The sequence below is a fragment of the Notolabrus celidotus genome, chromosome 11 (genome assembly GCF_009762535.1).
Source record: "Notolabrus celidotus isolate fNotCel1 chromosome 11, fNotCel1.pri, whole genome shotgun sequence".
Classification (NCBI taxonomy): Eukaryota; Metazoa; Chordata; class Actinopteri; order Labriformes; family Labridae; genus Notolabrus; species Notolabrus celidotus.
The window spans coordinates 17,390,206-17,415,554 of NC_048282.1; the positions used below are offsets into that span (position 1 = coordinate 17,390,206).

The 25,349-nt window shown below is 40.0% G+C and overlaps 2 protein-coding genes across 5 annotated transcripts; both read left to right on the plus strand.

The window, feature by feature from the left end:
- The first annotated feature begins 350 nt into the window (after window positions 1-350).
- On the plus strand, window positions 351-20,244 carry ahcyl1 (adenosylhomocysteinase-like 1). 4 transcript variants are annotated; one of them, XM_034696323.1, is made up of 17 exons: window positions 351-1,063; window positions 11,253-11,367; window positions 13,039-13,182; window positions 13,992-14,092; window positions 14,267-14,369; window positions 15,207-15,301; window positions 15,420-15,526; window positions 16,380-16,496; window positions 16,605-16,668; window positions 16,781-16,869; window positions 17,053-17,123; window positions 17,445-17,539; window positions 18,107-18,205; window positions 18,295-18,363; window positions 18,456-18,534; window positions 18,753-18,873; window positions 18,980-20,244. In XM_034696323.1, the coding sequence occupies exons 1-17, from the start codon at window positions 872-874 to the stop codon at window positions 18,984-18,986; spliced, it is 1,668 nt and encodes a 555-aa protein (XP_034552214.1). In that variant the 5' UTR covers window positions 351-871; the 3' UTR covers window positions 18,987-20,244. The 4 variants fall into 4 exon arrangements, 3 of the variants coding, with proteins under 3 accessions (XP_034552214.1, XP_034552216.1, XP_034552217.1); XM_034696326.1 differs by lacking the exon at window positions 351-1,063 and adding an exon at window positions 6,876-6,975; XR_004633062.1 differs by having other exon boundaries at window positions 363-1,063; window positions 18,456-18,873.
- Window positions 20,245-20,653: 409 nt separating this feature from the next.
- hspa1b (heat shock protein family A (Hsp70) member 1B) lies at window positions 20,654-24,257 on the plus strand. The gene is made up of 2 exons (XM_034696322.1): window positions 20,654-20,718; window positions 21,686-24,257. The coding sequence occupies exon 2, from the start codon at window positions 21,708-21,710 to the stop codon at window positions 23,628-23,630; it is 1,923 nt and encodes a 640-aa protein (XP_034552213.1). The 5' UTR covers window positions 20,654-20,718; window positions 21,686-21,707; the 3' UTR covers window positions 23,631-24,257.
- Window positions 24,258-25,349: the final 1,092 nt, after the last annotated feature.

The following is a 25,349-nucleotide window of genomic DNA, read 5'->3' on the forward strand; positions in this document are numbered from 1 at the left end:
ACATAATGATCATTTTAACCAGTATAAAAAAAAGTGTCTAAATCTGACTACCAACCCCAGCTTTAAATAACAGTTACCCTCTGGCGCCTTCTTGTCAGAGATTTGTGTATAGGTCTATTTTTATTCAGATCAATGCTGCCCTTTGAAATGGTTGCGTAAGTCACATTACCGTATTGCTGTTTAATGTTATGTAACTATTTATTTAATTCCCCTCTAATGTGGGACGAGCAGATCAGTTTTGCACTGATTGTACCTCGCAGGTTAAATACTGTCCCGAGCAAGCTCTGCCAATCAGAGTTGTTGGTACATCAGCCAGCCAATTAGAACGAAGGTAGGCGGGACATGTGCTCAACCTCGTAGGAGACAGAACTTTGGAGGCTACGCACATACTGCACCTCCTCAACAGAATCAATGGTTAACGTTATTGTAGCCTGCTGATCCTGCTCTTTTTGCGCCTTACATCATGTAAGAAACTAGCCTCTTCCTCATTTCCTCCACACAGGCGCTGACTGGCTGCTCACCGCCCACACACTGCCCACTAGCTCAGGTGACAGCCTCAACAAAGCGCCCCCTCCCTTTGGAGATGTAGCTGTCTGTGGATGACAGCAGAGCAAGAGGACAGGAACTAGAGCTTGCGCCGTTCTTCCGTAAAGTAGACGAAATAGAAAACAGGTGTATCTCTCCATTTATCATTGCTCCCCGCTGAGCTCTCGAGGAAGTGTTTGACCGGCGACGTTTTAGTCATTTTAGTCACGAAGCTGAACAGAGGGAGCAAAGGAAGGAGGTGACACATAAAGCGAAGTCCCGTTAACTCAACCCTGCACCGGCTTCTTCTTCTCTCCTGTAACTGTATCCATACAACCTGGATGCAATGACGGACTCGGTGGTGGACAGCAAGACGGAGGTTAAACAAGCCACGAAATATGTCAAAGAGACTGAGAATGTGGCGGAGAAATACTCAGCGATGACCGTGAGCAAAAACAGCAGTGATGTGAATATGAATGTCGGGGAAATGCCCTCTGCAGCATTCACCGCAGTCCCCACTCTGAAGACCGTCAAGAAGGTAAGATACCAATGTGATGCTCACCATCAGTCACTGACAGAGAACACACTGTAGAGAGACACCTTTACATTACAGCTTACTGCAGTGAAGTACTGTACACTAGCAAGGCCGGGGAATCTACTCGTGCTGAAGCCAGATTCTGCATCATTTTCTTGCCAAAGTTGTCAGCAGCAGGAGAAGGTTAATGCATTGTGGGGGGGTGATACTGCTGCAGCGTCACACATCACAGCCATCCCACTCAGGGATCACAGCATCCAAGCTGGGCTGCAAAGTAAGAATGACATTGGTGAGATTAAATACAAAAATCTGAGAAGTGAGTTCAGAAAGATAACCTTCAGTTCACATCCTCACGGGTGGTTTATTGTGTAGTCACAGTTTTTACAATATAATGAAGTAAAGACATAATCAAAAAGGTGCTAGTTTATAGTTGAAGTTTTTCCTGGAGCCCGCTGTTCAATTAAAATGCCTGCATCATGCCAAAATCATGTAGGCAGGAAACGACTATAAGCCAAGTTGAGCTCTTAAACCTCTGATTTAAGGCCTCTGCAAAGTAAAGAAATACTCAACATACATGAGCTTAGACAGGGGGTCTGCACGCTAAGTATGAGCTATTTAAAGAGGTGCAGAGGCTTTGCAGTGTGAAGAATTGCAGTCTGTCATGAATCGCAGCCACACAGCTTTCAGGTCTTGAAGGTGTAAGGTCAAGAGAATATGATTAGTCAAAATGAATCACGTCTGTTCCCAGTGAACTCATTCCTTCGTTCAATCATCCTTGGATTTGAGCCGGAGCATGTGGGCATCATCATTGTGAGGAAACAGAACAGCTTGATGGAAACAATGCAGCACAAGGTGCACCTGTGAGAAGAGGCCTTGGATTTCTTGGCTGTTACACAACAGCAGTGAGCAGTCATCATAATGAAAGAGGCCCTTGAGGTGGCTGTCAGTATCATTACAGATCCACCACAGTGCATTAAAGCGGGCTGCAGACGGTGGGTACAGGGAACAGACAGCGGATTGAAGGACTCTTTTGGGTTTCTCAGAGCTTTTGTTCACTCTTGAGACTTTTATCCTTTGCTCTGGCATTGAGGTATAAGAGTCTTGCTACACTTTTTGGATGAATACCATGCTGAACATTCTTGAGCCTTTTTGATACATTGAAAAGTTTATTGCACATTTTTGTCATCAGTCCTTTATATCCAGGCACTTTGTGCTGGCATAATGCTATTGTGGTTGAAGGGTCAAGTATTATGTGTTTGAAAGTATTTATGACCAAAAGTGATTTAAGACTGTCATCAATACTGGAATGTAGTCATGCGACCAGATGTAGATATATAGGGTTTCCTTATGTAAGGGATAATGTATGGTTAGCAGGTTGTTATGGGAAGAAGAACCCCTTCAGGGTGGTCAAGACCCCCCCCCACTTCATGTCGGTTCCTTGTCTCACCCTGTCGGGATTCTTTTCCCCCATAACAACCTGCTAACCATACATTATCCTACTTATTACTCAGCCAATAACTTAAAATACAAACACGTTGTCAAAAACATTGATTAAAATATTATTTTATTGATTTAAAATATTTATGTTTACAGTTTAAAAAAATAATAATCCCAGTGATTCCATGTCAGTAAGCATTCCATGGTGATGGATTCTTATCTGCCTGTTAAATGTGACCGAACTCTTTTCAGTGGATTGTTTTGACATGAATGCATGCGTTCTAACATGTTGCTCATGTTAGTGAATGTTAATAACCGCTGTCAAGGGGTTTTGACCAATCAGAATCAAGCTTCTTACACAACCGGAAGATCAGTAAGAAAGCCAGGTACTAAATTTGATTAGAGTTCAAATATTCTTTTTCTGTTTTTTATTTCCTCTAAGGCTGTACAGAATGCAATATTATGGTTACATCATGACCATCCTCATACATTCCTTCAAAATGAAGCTTCAGATTGGTGATAGACGTCACATAAAATGATTTCACTGCTCAAAAATATTAAGCGTCTGATTTTATGTAAACCTCACATGCAGCAGTGGTCATCATTAATACAAACTGCAAACTTCCCCAATCTAGCTTTTACAAATGTGCTGATAATGTTATAGAGGATTTGTCCTTTTGAGGCTGTTTTTGTGACATATTTAAAAAAAAAATTATGTTCTTCTTTTCACGCAAGCATGGCCACAACGTTTGGACAAAATGATCAGGATAAGAAAAAACACATTTTCCCAGCAGCAGGGTTCACAGACTTCACAATATTAGCTCCGACCTCCTGTCTGACAAGGCAATAACGTGTGCACTGTGAGCCGCCTCAGGGTGCTTGATTGAAAATATATTGGGTAGTAGGAATGTGCACTCTGCTTATGAAAACAAAGCAGTGTGTTATGAATAAATGTGAGAGCCCTGTGTCAAACTGTGCCACCTGTTTGCACGGAGAAAACAAAGGAGGAAAAGAAATACTGCAGACAAGGAAAAAAGCTCAAACTAATTAGAATCCCAAATTACAGCATAGAAAAGTAGAGTAGCACATCTGTTGAGCTGAGAGTGATGCATCATCACATCATGTACAGAACAAAGTCAATCAATGCTACAATGCTACAAATTAAAATGGAAATGAATGTGTGTGTATTAGAGAGAGAGAGAGAGGGAGAGAGAGAGGGAGAGAGAGAGAGGGAGAGAGAGAGAGAGAGAGAGAGAGAGAGAGAGAGAGAGAGAGAGAGAGAGAGAGAGAGAGAGCGTGTGGGTGGGTGAGTCAAAGAACACCACTGCCATGCCTCCTCTCTGCATCCATCCAGCAGTTACACAACACGCCGCCCTGGGAATGGGACTCACTCTGAGTTTGTTCATGCATCATCATTTCTGTCTCCTCTCTGTGGGCTGTTTTTCATGGATCCTCAGAAGTGTCTCATTCATACATGATTTTCACTGTCTCATCTTCTTTCACAGCTGACTCTATGGCAGGGTTTCATGGAGGTGAAAAGTATATTTGTCCTCTCTTTGCCACCCCGGCAGGTTTAAAAAGGATGTGGAAACACGTAGTACAGTCAATGAAAAATCTCTTCCCACAGCTTATGACCCTTAGGCTACAAACTAATAGGGTAGGGTCAGATAAAAAATGTGAACCCAAAGCTTCTAAAGCAAAGCTATTCAATTGTTGCCTCGTTTCCTTTAATTTTTATTACAAAATGAAAGATGAAAAAAAGCATTTAAAATATATTGAAAAAAACTGCCCATGATGCAAATGGGGTTTGATTTTTGATGAGATGATAATTCTTCAGTAAGATGTTAAGCCCCTTCAGTATTAATACTAGTATAAAAAATGTTATGTTTGGTGAAGTTTTAACACACAATATAAAGTGCTTCTGTATTTCATGTCAGCATTGTTGTGATTGGCTGAAGACAATCACAACAATGCTGACATGAAGTGCACAAGCTCTCTGTCTTATGTGATATTGCTTTTAGACAGCAGCTCTACAAACAGCATATACATGAAAAAGTAAGGAGCTATTACATTTTTATTTTTGTTTATCAAATTATTCATTTGGTTCTGCCAACAAAACCTGGTCCACAACTCCACTGGCACTGGGCTGTTGCCAAGCAACACCGAAACCTTTGTCCTTGCCTTTTGGCTACTTTTTGTCTGCACTTAACTGCAGACTAGCTTTTTTGTATTATATAAGTTCATCTTTATTTTCTAAGTGTCATACACCTGGTGAAATACGAGTCTGTTGACATTTGCTTTAGTGGCATGTGTGATTAATCAATGTAGACCTTTTGCTTATGATTAACTGTATTCTATTTTGATACTGAGGAGTGATAATCTGATATAGAGTCCCAGTGCTGTTATACTCAATATAAGAACTCTTATCCACTCAAATGACTCTGTATTAACCAACTGTTGTGATATTAAGAAAATCTACACCTCTTGATAAAAAAAAATATGAATTGCTAAACCATTTGTCTGGTTTTACAGGTCTGACATAGGACATGTAAATAAATCTCATATTCAAATCTGGTCCTTCTATAAAGCAATATGAAAAGCATGCCTTAGAGCAGCCCTATTGAATTAGCGGCTCACGGGCCACATGTGGCCCGAAAGCAACTGCTGAGTGATTGTGACTTGGGTCTGGCAAGAAAAACACATTTTACTAACATTGACAAGTGCTGCTCTTTTATTGTGTTTTTGCACTTTTGGATGTGGCAATACGTTAATAAACATCCAGTGTGTTTGTTATCTTATCTATTTGTTTTTCTTTTAAATGGTTAACTTTTGTTCACTGTCTGCTAAAAATGTCCGGCCCAGCTCATGTCCTGAGACCTTAGTCTGACTTCAGTGACCCCTGGTGGTAGGCCTGGCTCTGAGCCACAGCCTGGAAGCATATCATATACTTCCCCTTTTAAAAAAATAAATCCCTATACTGTATATAAATATATATATTGTAAATTCAGGACTTGAAAACAAAAACTTATCACAGCAAGCTAAAAAATTTCAATTAATTTAACACAGTGAGGGGTTGACCCCATCTCCTTGTTACTATATTTTGAATAAGAAAATGATTAATAAGAGTATTAACTTATAAAAGTAAATCAGTTACATCCTCGTCCTCAGTAAGATATAGTCTCTCACAGTACATGTAAGTAAAGTGCTGTGTTTTTGCTACAAGTAGGAGAAATATTAACATTGAGGGAAAAGTCACCATAAGCTGAGAAATCTAACACATCTGTACTGAGTAGTTTCAGTTCCACCATTGGCACTTTAAGAGGAACTTCTAAGTATATCTACATATTTGTTTTCAGCATTCGGGCAGTCTTACATTTGCCTCCTTATTTCACAGTTGTATGGACAGTGTAGCTGGTAGGATTAAATGCTTTGTGTTTGTTTTTGAAATAGAGTTTGAGGTTACTGTAATATTCACTGAAGACTGGGTATATGGTAATAACAGGAAGATATAGTTCCTGCTAAGGTCACATAGTTCTGTAAGAAGGATTAGCAGTCTTTATGTTTTTTACACAACACTGTGTAATCCGACATGCATGTGTTGATCTAAACAGGCGCCTTTGCAGACAAAAGGAAATATCAGCTATTTTCGATCGACACCTCTAGCTGTTTGAATGGTGCATTGCTTCACAGTATTTTCATGATTTGTACTAAATTGAATTTTAGAAACATACCTCAGGCAATCTGTCTTTCACATGTTGATCCAGATCTCTGGGGATTAGTCCGTATGTCTTCACTGTTAGATGGCGCTGTATAGCATTAGTGGTGCCTGGCTAAGTAGCTAATGTCACCTTATGCCAGGTCCTCATTGAACCCTTGTCAGTCGCCAGTCGACAGCCACACCGCAGCTTAAGTCTGTGACCTGGCCTGCTATCTGAGAGAGAAAAAGGGTATTTTTAGCAGCAGGATGGGACTGAATGGGCTGGTTATTGATGCAGCAGAAGGCTAATGGAAACAAGGTTTAATTTGTCCTGACAATCCCTTTTTTATTTAGACATGCAAATCTGGAGTACAGCATCAAAGTGAAAATGTATGTGTGTGTATGTATACATGTGCAAGTTTTAGCAGCATTTAGGCATAAGATACAACCTCTTGACTTTAGCAGCTAGTTGTCAAGGACAGAATCAGAAAGAGAGAGTGAGAGAGAGAGCCTCAGTTGGACCAAACCCCACCTTTCTGTTTAGGCCTCTCTCGCTCTCTCTCTCTTTCTCTCCAGGTTGGCCATTAGAAATCAGGATAATAGGTGGGAACCTCCCCCCAGCTCGGCTTGGGAGTGTTCTGAGATAATAGCATCAGGGACACCTAGTACCATCTCACAGAGGACACACAGGCAGAGGGAGGTAGGCTGGAGACCTGGAGAGAGAGAGAGCGGGCAGAGACTGGCAGACATGGCACACAAACATGGGCATGGCAGAGAAAGGGTGAGTTGCTGCTAATGCATCACCTGGAACTTATCCAGCAGGCACACTTATATCCACCACACAGATGTGCTGAAGTCACTTTTGGCAAGTTTTCTGTCTTCTTTCTGCAGTTTTGTTAGAGTGTTTTTCTCTGAGCTGAAATGAAGGCAGAATACTGATTTTCTCCTCAAAAAGCAGAGGTGACCTGTGCTCACCTGTGCTTGGTTTACTGCCTCAGAGTTGCAAGCATCAAATTATGTTTCAATCTCCTGTGGGTTTTTTTTTTGCTCGTAATGAAAAGGGCTTAATTCAACGTTGACAACTCTAGATGACCCACAAAAGCAAACAAGACCATCCGAGGGAAGACAGATTACATCTAAAAATTATTTTAAATACTCGTCAGCCATGCCAGAAGGTAGGGGTCAGGCGAAGTCATAAACAGCACACTGCCTGAATAGTTATTTTTTACTCATTCCAGTCCAGATATTCACTGTGAGTGGCAAGTCAGACTTTTAAAATGAAGAAGTATGAGATGTTTTTATCAGCAAAGAGATAAAATGTAATGCTTTGTCCATGGGGGTCGCCATAATCAGCACAAACCAAGAGTTCCTTTAAAGTAACACAAAAAAAAAGACATTTAATCAGAATAATGTTTTGTTTTCCTCAGTGCTGTAAACACTGTAACAGAATGAGTCTGTTTTTGATGATGAAGAACAGTGAAAGAGACCATGCACAACCTCAACTGAATCCTCCAGAGTCTCAACTGATGCAAAGCAAACATAAAAGAAGTATTTTGCGAGTGTGTGAGACGGAGAGAACTCTCGATTGTGAAAACAGAGACACGCAGAGAGCTCCAGAGTTCACACCGTCTCACAAGCTTCTTGAGTTTCTTTATACTGACACAGAAGATTGTGGAAAGCACAGTTTCACTGTGCATGGGAAATAAAGGATTGTAGGGTGTAAATTCTGATGAGTAAAGCTGTGTTAGCTGTTTCTACCACAGTTACTTTCATATTTAATGAATGGAAGTCAAGTCAAAGCTGTTATTTTCCAATTTGGGGTGAAAATTAACTATTTTAGTCTCACACAAGGCAGATGTAGAACAGTGATATAAAGGCATTGTCCTTAAAGTTGTTAAATTATATAAACTACATTCAATCAACTAGGACTGTCTGTAGCTCAAAGCTTTGTTCACTCAAATTTCTTTACAGTTATTATTCATTAAAGCTTGTTCATATATCTCAGATTATAAAACCACTGAAATGAAAGACTACTCATAAGACATGGTTGTTGGATGTCCCAACATGCTGTGAGCACAATCACACTCAAATGTTACCTAACTCACCGTTGTTGGTCACGCTTTTATGTGTTCCCGGATTTATCATCTGTGTGTTGTGTCAACTATGCTGGCTGGCACGTTAGTTTGCAGTCCAAACACATTCTATGGACATCTAAAATAAGACAACAAGGAAATTCAGCAGCAGTGTGACAGTGGACAAATACATTTAAACTGGATCATCAGTAAGGCAAAACAAGTGTTGAAGGATGAGAACAAACAAGTTTATGAATTTTAGGCTGGCAGAAACTGAAGATTGGAGCTGAAACCTTTTAGTCTTAAAGTCACATTAAAGCTCATGTGAGGAATTTTGAACTGGTTATAAAACAGACTGAAATTAAACGTGGTGCCTCTTAATGACCATCAAAAGCAAAGAAGATTATCTGCAACAAAATGTATTAATTTTTATTTTGTTAGTTTAGATGCCTTTAAATACTGCTGCATGGTAGGTGTCAGATAAGGCGAAATCCAACATGCAGCTGACAGGCTTTGATAATGTATTTACTGTTAAAAGACAGCAGGGTGACATATCTTTGTCACAAAAAACTACTTTCAACATGTCTAGAGCAAGATCACAATAGTGACTAAATGTTGGCTTTTGTCCAAATAGAGTGTTGTGACTGTTACGACATACATATCAAAACCAATACAAAGTCCCTCACAGGAGCTTTAAATTAAACATTTTGTGTAAGTCAAATAATCAGGAAAGAGGAACAATAAGACCTTTCAGTGGGATACTAGTGCTTTAACATGCTTGACCCCTATAAGCACAAGTAGAGTCATTATAAAAACATCATAACAGAACATCTTCAACTTACATTTTCTATTAACAAGCCACAAGGATAGAAACGTAATCAAGAAAGAAAATAAAATGTGTAATCATGCATTCAACATCATACACTGATCCACCATAGCATTATGACCACTGACTACCACTGACTATCTCGTTACAATGGCACCTGTTGATGAGTGGGAAACGTTAGGAAGCAAGTGAACATTTTGTCCTGAAAGTTGATGTTTTAAAAGCAGGAAAAAATGGCAGATATAAGGATGTTAGTGATTTCGGCAAGGACCAAACTGTGATGGCTGGACGACTCGGTCAGAGCATCTCCAAAACTGAAGTTCTTTTAGGGTGTTCCTGGTCTGCAGTTGCCAGTATCTAATTAGTCCAGTACCAAAGTGGTCCAAGGCAGGAAACAGAGGAACCTGAGTCATAGGTGGCCAAGGCTCATTGATGTTCATGGGGGAGTGAGAGCTGGCCAGTATGGTCTGATCAAACAAAAGAGTTACTGAAACTCAAAGTGCTGAAAAAGTTCTTACTGGTTCTGATAGAGAAGTGTCAAAACACACAGTGCATCACAGTTTGTTGTGCATGTATCTGGGTAGCTGCAGACCGGTCAGAGTGTCCATGCTGACCCCTGTCCAAGGCTGAAAGCGCCTACAATTGACATGTGACCAACAGGACCGGACAACGTAGCAATGGAAGAAGTTGGCCCAGAAGAACACAACACCAGGTTCAAGGTGGTGATTTGGCCTCAAAATTCTCCAGATCTCAATCCAGTGGAGATCTGTGAGATGTGCTGGACAACCAAGTTTGATCAATAGAGGCCCCACCTCGCAACTCCTAAGAATTTGCTGTCAACATCTTGGTGCCAGATACCACAGCACACCTTAAGAGGTCTAGTGAAGTCTAGGCCTCATCAGGGCAGGTTAGGTCAAGGCTGTTTTGACCCTGATGATCGGTGTAGTGTTCTATGAAACAAGAGACACAACATCAGTGTTTGGGTTTGGATTTTAGCTAGCACACATACCACTAAGCCTTAAAGACACCTGTAGGATATCTTAGGCATGCAGAGAAAGATGGGTCATAGCAGGTCTCTTTTAGTTATTTGAAGATAACAGTGGTTCAAAGTCGTCTTCTATCTCCATCTCCATCTTAAAAACTCTTTTTTGATTAAATGGGGACTGAAAACTATAGAACACAAGCTCTGAAAAATGCTGAGTAACTCCTCTACCTGTGACCCTGTCTGGAACAGGCTCTTTTTTTTTTTTACAGTGCTGGTTATTTGTAGAGCCAGGTCTGAGCACAACAGAGGCAGCATGCAGCCCAACTCAGCTTGTTTTTCTACTATTTTAATTATTGTCATCAGCAATTTAGTTCCATTATTCTGTTGGACCTGTGACTAGTGTCTCTTCATGGTCTGTCCTGAGTGGCTCAAGACCTCAGGGTTCATTCTTTCTACTGTTTCATCATTGACATCTGTCTGCTTCCTTCTGTTTTTACAGCCAGACTGTCACAGTTGACAATGAGTGACAATTTGTTGGATCATAAGTGCAACTGTAGCCTGCCAAGCCCTGAATGGTAACAAACTTACAAGAGCCAAAGGCAATGAATAATATCATTATAAATATTTAACCAGCTTCTTTCTCTTGATTTAAGAATCCCAGATACTGCACAGAGGAGACTTTAATCTTTGATTATAGGCTAGTCAAAAAAATAATCAAGCTAGCTGTGTGCTGGTCCACTTTATGTGTGTTCCAAGTCTTTGATCTTGGGCCCTTTGAAGGCCTGGATTGACACGATGAACCAGAGCAACAACCGGAGCCTGTGTATTTGAACAAAGCATAAAACATAGAGCAGGACAGAACGTCTAAAAATAGGCAGCCCCTCCGTTCTTCCTGATCAACCTGTGATGTATTGAAACAGGCTCAGGTGGTTTACCTTTTGAGAGGACAGTTTTAGGAGTTAAAACAGCAGATTTATTCAAAATATAAACTTAAAGAGAAAACATTATTAAAAAAACTAAATGGGGGTTTTATCACTGTTGATGTGCAATGATGGTGTTGCATTGCTCTCTCTTGATTCTCATACAATTTTATTGACAGAAAAAAAAATCAGAACCCTAAGTAAGTCATATCTTTGTTTCATTTACATTATGTGTGTGCATTTTATTCTCCACAGATCCAGTTTGCTAATGCGGAGGACAAACAAGAGTTCAGCAAGTACCCTACCAAGGCGGGTCGGCGCTCCCTCTCTCGCTCCATCTCGCAGTCCTCCACAGACAGCTACAGCTCAGGTAGTCTATTGAACACCTTAATGTATTATTCCACTTTCATTTTAAAACCCAGATGTGTTTTGATGGACAGACAGTAATCATTAATGATTCCTTTTGAGATATCTGATCGTTGTGTGATGTGTAGATGTAGAAGGAATCTTCGTGACACTGGCTTGCTTGCATAGTAATACGTTTATTACAAGAAACAACACCAGTATCAAACAAGCACCTGGAATGCATGGGAGAACAGCTCTGCAAATCTGCTGACTCCCTGATTGCTGTTACAGACGGCCCTATATAGGAATGCTAGTGACCTACTATACACACCCACAAACTTTTCTTAACATCTGGTCTTCTTTTAGTACTGTCCCCCAGCTCTGTTGACCTAGGGGTTGCACAAACTTGTCCCTGTAAGTCACAAAACAGGAAAGGGGTCTCTATCTAAATGTTCCTGGGAGTCTGAAACAACATAGACTTCTCCTTGACTTGTTTTATGTCAGATACTTATTTTTTGTCAGATACTTTAGTTGTTAGACCTCTACCCTCGTTTTTTAAATCATCATACTACCATTTGCAATGAAGTATGCACACACACCCCACATGAAGCATTATTTTTTACATATAATTTAGGGCGGTCAGTGTCAATGCAATAATTGCAATGTGGTTAAGGTTCTTTTTTGAAAACTACATGATAGTAAATCCCTTTTGGTACACCATAGTTTAGCAGCCGCAGTGTCTTCCTGCTTCCTGCTGCCGCTGTGATGGAAAAATAATGATACAACTTCACTTTCTACCTGGCACGTATAACTTATAAAAACTCCCAGACAACTCAGTTGACAATTGAAAGTAAAATGCACTTTGTGTCTAATAGAATTAAATATCTCCAAAGTAAGATAAGATAAGATAAGATAGTCCTTTATTCGTCCCACAACGGGGAAATTCATGGAGTTACAGCAGCAAACAAAAAAGTGTACAGTACAATAATTTCAACAAGAATATATATAGAAAAGAAATGTTCATCAAAGACGACAGATTGGCCATAATTTTCCTGTCAGCCACCACCTCCACAGTAGTACTGCAAGGTGCAGCTAATCAGACTGATGTCAGTGGGCAGCCACATCACAAAAGCAAGCAGAGCACTACTTTGAAGTGTGTGATTTGCTACAGACCTGTGGATGAGATTAAATTGAAGAAGTTAACTGCAGTGCTTGCCAAAAGGGTGGCACCTGATTGGGGGCAAGCAACAGCCCATGTTAATGTAGCAGTGCAGCTTTTATTTGAATAAGAAATCTAAAAGTCAAGATAATAAAGCACATTTACCAGTAGGAGTTGGTTTACATTGTTGAAAACCAATGGGAGATGCAAAATAATATAATTTTAAACATGTTTAAAAATGTTATTCATCATGATTAAAAAAAAAATCATTTGACAGCCTAAAATAATTTCATTAATATCATATCTTTATAGCTCAAATATTTATGTAAGTATCTGCCTCAAATATCTGATTTTGGTCTGGATGTAATTGCACTCTTGTTGGCAATAAACACACTTTGTGTACACACACACACAAACAGACAAACGCACACACTCGTGCTCTGCTTCTCACAAAGTGGATTTGAAGTTAATATTTCATAATTGGCTCTTTTGTGTTCTTTTCTACAATAGTGACCTTTTGTGTTCTCTGTTTCCCAGCCGCATCGTACACCGACAGCTCCGACGATGAAACCTCCCCACGGGACAAAGCGCAGGTCAACACGCACGGCAGCACTGACTTCTGCGTCAAGAACATCAAGCAGGCGGAATTTGGCCGCCGTGAAATTGAAATAGCAGAACAAGGTATATCTGACTTCAGCAGCACAGGAACATTTCACAGATTATCAATGTTTTCCCATTTCTAAATATAAGATAGTATCTCATATCATGAAAGATCTTTGTGGTTATACACTCAGCACTACTTATTTTTAGCAGGGAAATTTTGAGCAAAGGGGCAAGAGTTCAGCCAGGATTTGCAATGTGCACAGAGAAGCTTGTGCATGTAGTATCAATCTTAAAAAATGGTCCTACAGTTTCTCTTTCTGTGATTTTTGTGATACAGACAGGAGGCTATAAGAGACATGTCATCGATACTGTTTGTACAAAGAGAGCTTTGTGCTACCTGTTGCGACTGTTCCTACATACATATCAAATGGCGTCTCTTTTTGCTGCTCAGACACTATTTGATAAAGGTTCTCTTCTCATGATAACTAAACGCTCATGACCTCAGGTTCGGGCTGGGTCAATATTTTTCTGGAAACTTTATCGGGGTCTTTGTCTCACTCCTATTCATCATTTGTTACTCTCTCTTTCTGTGATACCTCTTCTTCCATCTTGGGTAATTTGTAGTGCATTCCTCTTTCTCTCCTGTCTCTTTGGCTGTTTACATTGCTCATGTGAGTGATAAGTAGGAGTGAGTGCCTGACGAGTGTTCTTCAGGCTTAAAGCCTGGGCAGTAGCAGCTGTTGCTAGCATGCTGCTTAATCAGTCTCCATTTTTCATGACATTTAGAAAGAACTCATTTTGTATTCAAAATAATCTGCTATTCTTATCTCTGCACAAACAAAAACTGACCTTTACTCTCTCTCAACTTTTTTCCTCCCCCTCCTCAGATATGTCTGCCCTGATCTCCCTGAGGAAGAGAGCCCAGGGGGAGAAGCCGCTGGCTGGGGCAAAGATAGTGGGCTGTACCCACATCACTGCTCAGACAGCAGTACGTCCTCTCATTCTGTTCATTGTGATTGTTATATACTCAGGTCTCCCTTGGAAAAGAGATCTTTGATCTCAATGGGACCAACCTGGTTAAATAAAGGTTACATAAATATCTTTCTCTATCTATCTCTGCTACATGTTCATGTATCTTTATTTTGCATTTTCTTCCTATCAGGTCCTGATTGAAACTCTGGTAGCCCTTGGGGCCCAGTGTCGCTGGACAGCTTGTAACATCTACTCAACTCAGAATGAGGTGGCTGCTGCTCTTGCCGAAACCGGTTAGATCCTCTCCTATTTAAGACCATTATTCCAATACATGTTTACAATAGCTGTTGATAACCAATTTCATTTAGAAATCCAGAGTATTATTTGCCTTTTATAGATGAAAAATTTCACTAGATATCCTGTAGGGGTGTAAGAAAAAATGGATACACATCAATCACGAGACATTTAATGTTTGTGTGACTTTATTTATTTATGGCATTGGTTTTGTGATGCATTTAAACCCAAGGTAAAAAGCAATGTTTGAAACTGTCTTCAGCTATTCCACTCATCCATTCCAACGTGACAGCAAAACCATAGAAAGGAATTACAAGTTATGAGTACACACTTTGGCAGAGTCAACCCAAAAAGCACAGGTCTAAGAAATAGGCAGTCATAAACGGTACAATATGTATACCATGGAAGTATAGTAAAATATATTGAATTCTGATCACTTTTTTTATTTGCTCTTGATTTGTGCTAGCAGTTTTATTATATTTTTTTCATTGTTTGTTGATTTACAAAGATAAAAACAACAGATGATAAATAAAAAAAACTTCACCCTAGATTTAATATATTAATAATAGACGAATTAGCTTAAAACATGCTAATCATTGGTCTATATAGTGATAGTAATAAGTGGCTCAGTTACATTAAAAGAGTTCTGGTTGCATTTGTATACATTTTTTTAAAACATGTATAAGTTTTGTTTAATGAACGCTTATGAAAAGAGTAAGAGTGCATGTGTGTTCTCTTTCTAACACCACCCTAATGAACCTGTTGGACATGCAGCTGGCTGGTCCCTTTCCTCTTAGCCATGATGTGTGTTGTGTGTGTGTTTTTGTTTCCTGCAGGGGTGCCTGTGTTTGCCTGGAAGGGTGAGTCAGAGGATGACTTCTGGTGGTGCATTGATCGCTGTGTCAACACAGAGGGCTGGCAGGCCAATATGGTAACCACCTGATGACCTGACAATTGATCTAACACCAAGCTTTGTCTGCACTCTACTTTGCTGTCATACACAGTGTGCACAGCGCAGGTGATCTTAAACTATTGTGTTTGTGTCTTAGATCTTGGATGATGGCGGAGATTTAACCCACTGGGTGTACAAGAAGTATCCCAGCGTCTTCAAGAAGGTGCGGGGCATTGTGGAGGAGAGTGTCACTGGGGTGCACAGGTGAGATGGGTATTGAATCGGATGCAATTAAGGGTTTTATGCAAAAAATAAAAAATAAAATAAAATGATTTATAGAAAGTTTGATCACAATTTGAAACACAAGAACTCCATTTGATTTTGAGAATTTAAGTGTGGATCAAATTTTGACTGGTTGGAAAAAGGGCCAAGAATGAGCCAAACTTACAGCTTTGAATTGTTAGTTGCAAAGTGTATGAAAGCCTATAACGACAGCCTTTTTAATTTATTACAAGTGGGATAGTAAAATTTGCTTACTTGTCACATTAAAACATTTAAATAACCTGAAATAAAAAATACCAAAGAAAACAATGAAAATGCTTGGATTAAATGTCTAAAAAGGTTAATCGTACAACTTTTTTTAGCCATTTAGCAGCATCTATTTCCTCCTTACATAAAGTGTATATCCCACTTACTGTCAGGAAGTTATACCAACTGACTATTATCCCTCTTTTGTCTATGCTGCATGTAAAAAAATCATGTTTTTATTCATTTTCAACCATTTTCGCTTACCTGAAAAAAAATTGCAGCCAAGCCTCCTGTGAATGATGCTGTCAGCGCAACCAGTATCATAGGCAGTTATATAAGCAATAGCAGTATCAATACACAGTGACCGGATAGTTTTGAAAGGTCAGCAGCTTAATCTGACTGAAGAGTGTATGAGAAACATGACAGAGCCGAACTCCAGGTCACTGCAGCTGTGCACGTACAACTCTCAGTGGAATCAATTAGTCAGACGCTCCAGAAAAGGAGAAGGTCACACAGGATTGCTATTTGTTGATATGGGTGCTGTGATTTTTGCCTCTGCCTGAACATGTTTCCCCCTGTGTGCTCCCAGATTGTACCAATTGTCTAAGGCAGGCAAGTTGTGCGTCCCTGCCATGAATGTGAACGACTCGGTGACCAAGCAGAAATTCGACAACCTTTACTGCTGCCGTGAATCTATCCTAGATGGGTGAGAAGAATAACCACACAGAAAGATAACCAGTGTTTGCATCTCTGCAGCTTTTTTCTGGGTTGTGCAGATGCATTAAGTGTGTGTCGTCTTTCTTTTCTCTGGCAGCTTGAAGAGGACCACAGATATAATGTTTGGAGGCAAACAAGTCGTAGTGTGTGGTTATGGAGAGGTGAATCATTCTTTTATTTAAAAAAATTAAGACTGGATTTTAAAGGTGTGACAGAACTGTGTATTTAACTCTGCTTCTGTTTACAACTACTGTGCTGTCCTGTGGTGTGTAGGTGGGGAAAGGCTGCTGCACTGCTCTAAAGGCCCTCGGAGCCATTGTGTGCATCACAGAGATTGACCCCATCTGTGCCCTGCAGGCATGGTGAGTCACTATCCATTAGCATTCAGCACTGCTCTGTTAATGTGCTCCTAGAGTTGTGCTTTTGTCTCTATGTTGTGCATCCTGTTAGCTGTGATTCTAAAAAGACAATTCATCATCAAAATGTATTTTTCACTGTATTAGAACTGCTTAAATAAAGAAAATACTCTGTTTATTTTCATTCAGCATGGACGGCTTCCGAGTAGTCAAGCTGAGTGAGGTGATCCGGCAGATGGACGTGGTGATAACTTGCACTGGTACTGTTGCCCCTGCAGTGACAAACATTACTTCTGCCTTGATAATCACAGTGTTTCCTACAAATGAGTGCACGCCTCACTTAAATATAATAATTTAAAGTTAAAAAAAAATACTTTCCATCTGGACCATGACAAGCTTTTTGCTGGACATGTGACTGCAGACACACCTTGTATATGGACGTAGATTAGATTTTATTCTTTTAGCAGTTATGTTATCATATTGATTTCTCTGTAGTTATGACATGTTTTTAATAATGATACCACTCTGTTAAAGCATGCATCTACTGCTCTTTTAAAAGCTTTTTTTTTTTACTTACATAGGAAACAAAAACGTGGTGACCAGAGAGCAGCTCGACCGGATGAAGAATGGCTGCATCGTCTGCAACATGGGACATTCCAATACTGAGATTGATGTGGTAATGATTCTACTCACCATCATAGCTCCATGTTTGATGCACCTAAATGCACCAAATGTTTTTGGGCTTGGCTCCTAGTAATGATCAGTCATATGTTTTTTCTGATCAAAACTGATGCTAAGGTCAAGGATTACAAAACAGTATTTTCATCTTCTATGTACAAAAAAATCTGTCTCCGTGTATTACCAGCATTTTTCAACAAAATATTGAGTATCAGTGTCTCCATGTCTTAAAGTAACCTGTAGTTGCACACAATCAACAATTTACTGTTCTTTTCTTCTGAAAAACTCCTGTTTTTTTGTTATTAATGAAGTAAAGGAAGCAACTGCACCCTTCGATTTATTTTTACATCTTGAAATGAATGTGGAACTAATCTTTGTTTGAACTTTATTCGTTTATTTTTCATAGATGCTCTTCTACATGGACACACTTGCAAACCAATAACACTCCCTTTATTCCACAAAACCTTCACATCTCTGTTTTTTTCCCCTGTAATCCTTTTCTTTTTTCATCACGGTTCAAGAGTTCTATTTGGTTCAAGACTGAATCTGTCTCTTCTGTCCTCAGGCGAGTCTTCGCAGCCCTGAGCTGACCTGGGAGAGGGTCCGCTCTCAGGTTGACCACATCATCTGGCCAGATGGGAAGAGAGTTGTTATGCTTGCAGAGGTAACATATTCCAAACTGTGTCACTTAACATCTGTGGATCGCGTGACTTCCTTCAGTTGAATTCATACCTTTTCTCTGTTATTCCTCAGGGTCGCCTCTTAAATCTGAGCTGCTCCACAGTACCTACGTTTGTGTTGTCCATCACTGCTACAACTCAGGTTAGTGGTTTTTCTGTTGACTCCCGTGCAGACATGGCCCTTTTATTCTTAAGTAATGTGAACATTCATTGTCTAGCCTTTGTTGTCTGCAGGCCCTGGCCCTGATTGAGTTGTTCAACGCTCCGGAAGGACGTTACAAACAGGATGTGTATCTCCTGCCCAAGAAGATGGGTAATAATAAAGACTCATGTATATGCTGTTATTCAATCATAGATTTACCATGGAAACCATCTTATACAAACGCAGTTTTCAATGCTTGCTGTGGCCAGTTTCTCATGCTGGCCTTATTTGTTTTGCTCACTGTTGCCACCTTGTGATTGACCTGAAAACTACACCATTCAGTGAACCAGAGAACCCACAGTGTAGAATCAATTCTGTCTTTCCTTCAGATGAATATGTGGCCAGTTTGCACCTACCAAACTTTGATGCTCATCTGACGGAGCTCTCTGACGAACAGGCCAAGTACATGGGCCTCAACAAGAACGGCCCCTTTAAGCCTAATTATTACAGGTAGGTGTAACCCTCTATCACTGCAATTCTCTAACTTATCTTTTATTTGGAACACATACATTTGACAAGCTCCCATGTAAACGACAACACTGTATTTTGTTCACAGGTATTAATACGAGTGTCTGATGGCAAGATCTTCAACTCACAGTTGCCCTGGATAAACAGAGATATCTATTTTATTTTCTCAATCGCAAAATGAAGGAATTATTTTACTTAAGCTGAATGTAACTTATTAATAGCACTCCAGACATGGTGTTACATATTAATAATAACATTAGGAAACACAAGATGTATTGATAACTAACATTTTACATGTCTTGTCATGTGTTTATAGAAAAGCTTGCTTGCATGCTTTCATGTGTGTGCTAATTTAGTCGCTTATGTTACTAGATCACAAAGTTACTGATTTATTTGTTTACCCTATTTACGCATTGTGCCAAAGGATACTGTAAGAATGGAAAAGAGACCATTTATGTTTCATTTTAAGATTTTCAGAGTACATTCCATTAATGAGGGTTTAGGTTGAGCCAAAAATGTCTGTATTTTCATGTATATTGTGTTAGAAATGTTTAAAAGCTGTGTTAAATTATCTGACTGAACGGTATCTGCATACATGTCCTAAAAGGTAACATCCAGTCGTGCTTTTGACTACACAGAGTGAAATGATGAATTGTATCTCTAGCTCTATAAACAATATGACCCGATTTGTTTATCTCATCTATAACAGCCTGTGAAAGGGTAAGTGCATATTATATTCCTGACTCTTGGTGTTGGCATTAAACACTCATCCTAAAACCATCTGAAAACACAGAAGTCTTCTTCTGTTGTGTTATGTTGCTGCAAAGATAACAACTTGGATCCATTCCTTTAAAGAACTAGCTTCATAGGATGAGAACAAGCTTGTTACATTTTCAAACTACAACTCCCCTCTTTTAATACCAAGTGTCCATTCACTCATTCAGATTCCTGTTGAGATGTGTGGGACTGAAGAGCAAGTGGTTCTTATTTATGTACTGACTGGATACTACCTTTAAGTATGGTATTGTTGTGCCTTTTAATAATTTATGACACATAAATATCAGCACTGACCTTAAATGTATGGACATTCCTTTTTTGTAAAACCACATCTATTACTGGTACATTTATTGTCTTCCTTTCACTGCTTCTGGTGTTAATTGTGACTCTGCTGTATGAGCTATATGTTGAGAAAAAATATTAGACTTTATGTTTGCCATATAACTGTCGCTGTCTTAATTTGATCCAACAGGGTCACCTTGAGTTATACTTTCTGTGATCAAAATGCATAAATGTATAATATGTATGTAAAACAATGCATCAAATCAGCAATAAAGCAAGTCCATCTAACAGAGACAGAGATTCTCAACTTGTTTCTAGTGGGGAACTGAAAGTAGAGGATGAGGCCTCTTTTCTATTTATCAGTTTGAGTTGTTACTGTTATTATTCATTATTTTGGGAATACATTTTGCATTCATGGCCTCTTACACTTTCACTTCTATATGCTACATTCACTGTGTTCCCACACAGTCAGCCCTGCCTGCAGAGAGCCACTCTGCTGTCCTGCTCTGGAATATTCACCGTGTCTCGCGCACTGGGCCTGCTGCAAAAGCTGCTAATATTATCAGTTGAGTCACGGAGCTGTGAGGAGGGGGTCAAGGGGGGTACTGGAGCCTTCTGGAAACATTTTAGTAACTATATAAGCAATGGGCCAGAGCCAGAGCAGGCATCAGAAGAACCACACAGTCAAGGAAGTGACACAGGGAGAATACTGAAGGAGACTCAGCGGAGAGACAACATCTTTGAGCAACAGAGAGATTATAACTAAAAGTAAGTAGAATCATTTATTTTTAGACTTAAAGTACCTTAATTTGAATTAGGGTTCTAAGGCCTTTGGTTTAAGGTGCAAGCTAAAAACTTGTTTTATTCAGTTGTTGCCTACTTTTAAAATTTTCTAAACTTTACCCATAAAAGACCTAATCACAACTAAGCTGTAAAAATGCCTCACTTCTTCCCTATATGTACTCATTGATTGTAGTATGAAGTAGATTTTTTTTTTTTTTTTTTTTTTTTAAGTTATATATTTTTGGGGCTTTTTGCCTTTATTACATAGGACAGCTGAAGAGAGACAGGAAGTATGGGGAGTAGAGAGTGGGGGAGGACATGCAGGAAATGGTTGATCAGTCGGGAATCAAACCGGCGACCCCTGCGACGAGGACTGTAGCCTCTGTATGTGGGGCGCCTAGACCGCTAGGCCACCAGCACCCCAGTATGAAGTAGATTTACAGTACATTAAAGAAGTTCAGTTTCTAAATGAAGAAAGGATGTAAAATAATCTCCTGCTTGTGGTTTTTGTTTTTGTTATATTAATAAAACCGGGCAACAAGGGATTAAATTTGTGCTATTTTCTCTGATGAGTGTTTGAGAAAATAAGCACACAGAAACTTTTATTTTGCAATTTAATAATGTTAAAATAACAAAGGACTCAGTTGCAGTGGCCTGTGCTTTCATGTCCAGCTGTGGCTTAGGAGGTTAAGTGTTTTTTCCACTAAAAAGTAGATGTGTGCTTTGATCGCACTCCTCCAGAACCAAAGCTATTGGTGTATAAGAGTGTGAATGAGCTAGATCAGATCCCAGTGGGCAGGTTGATATTTTGAATTGCAGCCTCTGCCATCAGGGTATAAATATGTGTGGGTGGATAGCTAAAAGTAGCAAGATGAACGTCTAGACCTACACAAGTGCAATCCATTTATTATAAGTAGCACTCTAAAATTAAAATGTGATTATTATTTTCTAGGTACTCTAAAGTATCAACCAAAATGTCCTCAGCTAAGGGAGTATCCATTGGCATTGATCTGGGCACCACCTATTCTTGTGTGGGGGTTTTCCAGCATGGCAAAGTGGAGATCATCGCTAACGACCAGGGAAACAGGACCACTCCCAGCTATGTGGCCTTCACTGACACAGAGAGGCTCATTGGAGATGCTGCCAAGAACCAGGTTGCCATGAACCCCACCAATACAATTTTTGATGCCAAACGACTCATCGGGAGAAAGTTCAGTGACTCTGTTGTCCAGACTGATATGAAACTCTGGCCTTTCAAGGTGATCAGTGATAATGGTAAGCCCATAGTCCAGGTGGAGTACAAAGGGGAGATCAAGGCCTTCTACCCAGAGGAGATTTCTTCCATGGTGCTAGTTAAGATGAAGGAGATTGCTGAGGCTTACTTGGGACAGAAGGTGTCAAATGCAGTGATCACAGTTCCAGCTTATTTTAACGACTCCCAGAGACAAGCTACGAAAGATGCTGGTGTGATCACTGGACTCAATGTTCTAAGGATCATCAATGAGCCCACAGCAGCAGCCATCGCATATGGCCTGGACAAAGGCAAAAGAGGAGAACGTAATGTGCTCATTTTTGATCTGGGTGGAGGCACCTTTGACGTGTCCATCCTGACTATCGATGATGGCATCTTTGAGGTGAAAGCCACTGCAGGAGACACACACCTCGGAGGAGAGGACTTTGACAACCGCATGGTTAACCACTTTGTAGAGGAATTCAAAAGAAAACACAAGAAGGACATCAGCCAGAATAAGAGGGCAGTGAGGAGGCTGCGTACAGCCTGTGAGAGAGCCAAAAGGACCCTGTCCTCCAGCACCCAGGCCAGCCTCGAGATTGACTCTTTGTTTGAGGGTATTGACTTTTACACTTCCATCACAAGGGCACGCTTTGAGGAGCTCAACTCTGAGCTCTTCAGGGGAACACTGGAGCCGGTTGAGAAGGCCCTTTCAGATGCCAAGCTGGACAAGTCCAAGATCCATGAAATTGTCCTGGTTGGTGGCTCCACGAGAATCCCCAAAATCCAGAAGCTCCTGCAGGACTTTTTCAATGGCAGAGACCTGAACAAGAGCATCAACCCAGATGAAGCTGTAGCCTATGGAGCAGCAGTCCAGGCTGCTATCCTCATGGGAGACACTTCAGAGAATGTCCAGGATCTGCTGCTGCTGGATGTGGCCCCCCTGTCTCTGGGTATTGAGACCGCAGGTGGAGTCATGACCCCTCTTATCAAACGAAACACCACCATCCCCTCCAAGCAAAACCAGATCTTCTCCACGTATTCGGATAACCAGCCAGGTGTGCTGATCCAAGTGTATGAAGGTGAGAGGGCCATGACCAAAGACAACAACCTCCTGGGAAAGTTTGAACTAACAGGTATCCCTCCTGCACCTCGAGGCGTGCCACAGGTGGAGGTAACTTTTGACATCGATGCCAATGGCATTCTGAATGTGTCTGCAGTGGACAAAAGCACTGGCAAAGAGAACAAAATCACAATCACTAATGACAAGGGCCGCCTAAGCAAAGAGGACATAGAGCGGATGGTGCAGGACTCTGAGAAGTACAAAGCAGAGGACGACATCCAGAGGGAGAAGATAGTGGCAAAGAACTCTTTGGAGTCATATGCCTACCACATGAAGAGCAGTGTTGAGGATGAGAGTCTGAAAGGAAAGATTAGTGAGAAGGATAAAAAGATGGTTGTTGACAAGTGTAACCAGACAATCTCCTGGCTGGAGAACAACCAGCTGGCGGAGAGAGATGAGTACGAGCATAAGCAGAAGGAATTAGAGAAGGTGTGCAATCCAATTGTGAACAAGTTGTACCAGCAGGGGTCAGCACCGTCAGGAAGCAACAGCAACAAGGCTGGGGGTAGCTCTCAGGGCCCCACTATCGAGGAAGTTGACTAAAATGATGGATTAATGATATTTATTTTACAGAGACGTCCAGGCTTCATCATCACTGTTCAATTGTCGTAAAATTATGTCATTTCATTGTTTTTTTTCTTGACTTGTCTAAACAATTTTTTTCTTTCAAATAACACACTCACATATTGGTCTCTTGTTACTCGTATGGATGATTTATTTAATTTTTCCCTAAAAAAATCGATAGATCACATTGTTTCACTTTTTAACAAAACAAGACAATGACAACATTTTTCAACACATACTGTAGGTGACTTACAGTACTTGATCCTATCTGCAACTTGTAGGTAATCAAAGCAGAGGTATTTGTAACATAAAGTACTGGCTAAAGAAAGCATCAGTGTTTAGCTAAGCTTTACCAACTGGACAACGAGATTATGTATCTTAATTCATCACAAATAAATCAGGTGACAATTTCCCCCATTTTTTTTTTAACCTTTGTGCCTCTGCACTACCTTGAATACCATATACTCATGTTGAAATTATACAAATAGTGTTCAATATAATTTCATAGTGCCTTGAGTAATTTGTTTGTGAAGCAAGTGTGAAGTTGCCTATCTTAATTCAAAACAAAACAAAATACAATTTCAAAATAAAATGTCCTCTTCAAGAAATAAATGCATTGAGTCATTTGTCTGATGACATTTCATTTACCTTTGTACAATACAGCGCATAAACACAATGATTACAGAACGGTAACACTGTTAAAGCCTTTGTAAAAGCTTGTTAGCTTATTTATATTTTTAATTGTCTTTTTAGAACATATTTCACTTTTTTGATGTATTATATTGATTTGAAAGTTGGAGTCATTGCTTTCTTTTCATTTCATGGCTGTGTATACCCTTAAAGGTGTTTTTAATACCTCACTGATTAGACCTTCAGTCAGGTGTGTCCCTTCTAAGACAATATTTACCAATCAGAAAAAATATATATAAATATGCGAAATGGAGTTGTAAAGTAGACCAGGGTTGTACATTTCCACACGGGTTTACAGGCACACAAACTAACACAACCAGACATGTAAGTAAGTCACCCATAGCTTTATAAATTACCTATTTGCCCCGGACAGTTAAGATATTTTTACTGCTGGGAAAATTTTACTTGACACCTTACCTTTGAAAATGTGAGACTCCATTTATGGACAATTAAGTGTGGAAAAAGTTAAAACTGATGCAGCAGAGGCAGAGTTATGAACTATTTAATTCCACATGTTCATATTATTCCTCAATAAAACATGTTTACATTAGTGGAGGACGATGCAACTCTATTTGGCTGATTCAAATGTGTTGTGCTAAAGGCAGCTAATGTACTGTAGCCTCAAGCTGTAAGTCCAGGTGGAGATGAGTGTCTGGTTACACAAGTCTGGTAAGTCACTTCTTAACCTCACACCACAAATTAGTTTGCATATTCAAACTTTTTGTCTCCCGAACCAACCATATATGAGATTTAGAGAGATACAGAAGTTGCAAAAGGCTCTATACTTTACTCTTTTACATAACTAATTAATAGGCATATGCGAAAACAATTGATTAAAGCTGCTGTTGGTAGTCGTGATATAAACATCAGTTTGGAGAAAGATTTTGAATGTCAACACTACCCCTCCTCACCAGATTTCCCCTACTTCTCGTGCACGTTCTACAAGGAAGAAGTGCCGGCTTCCCAGCCAATCAGGATGACGTAGTAGGGGCCACCACTTGACTAATG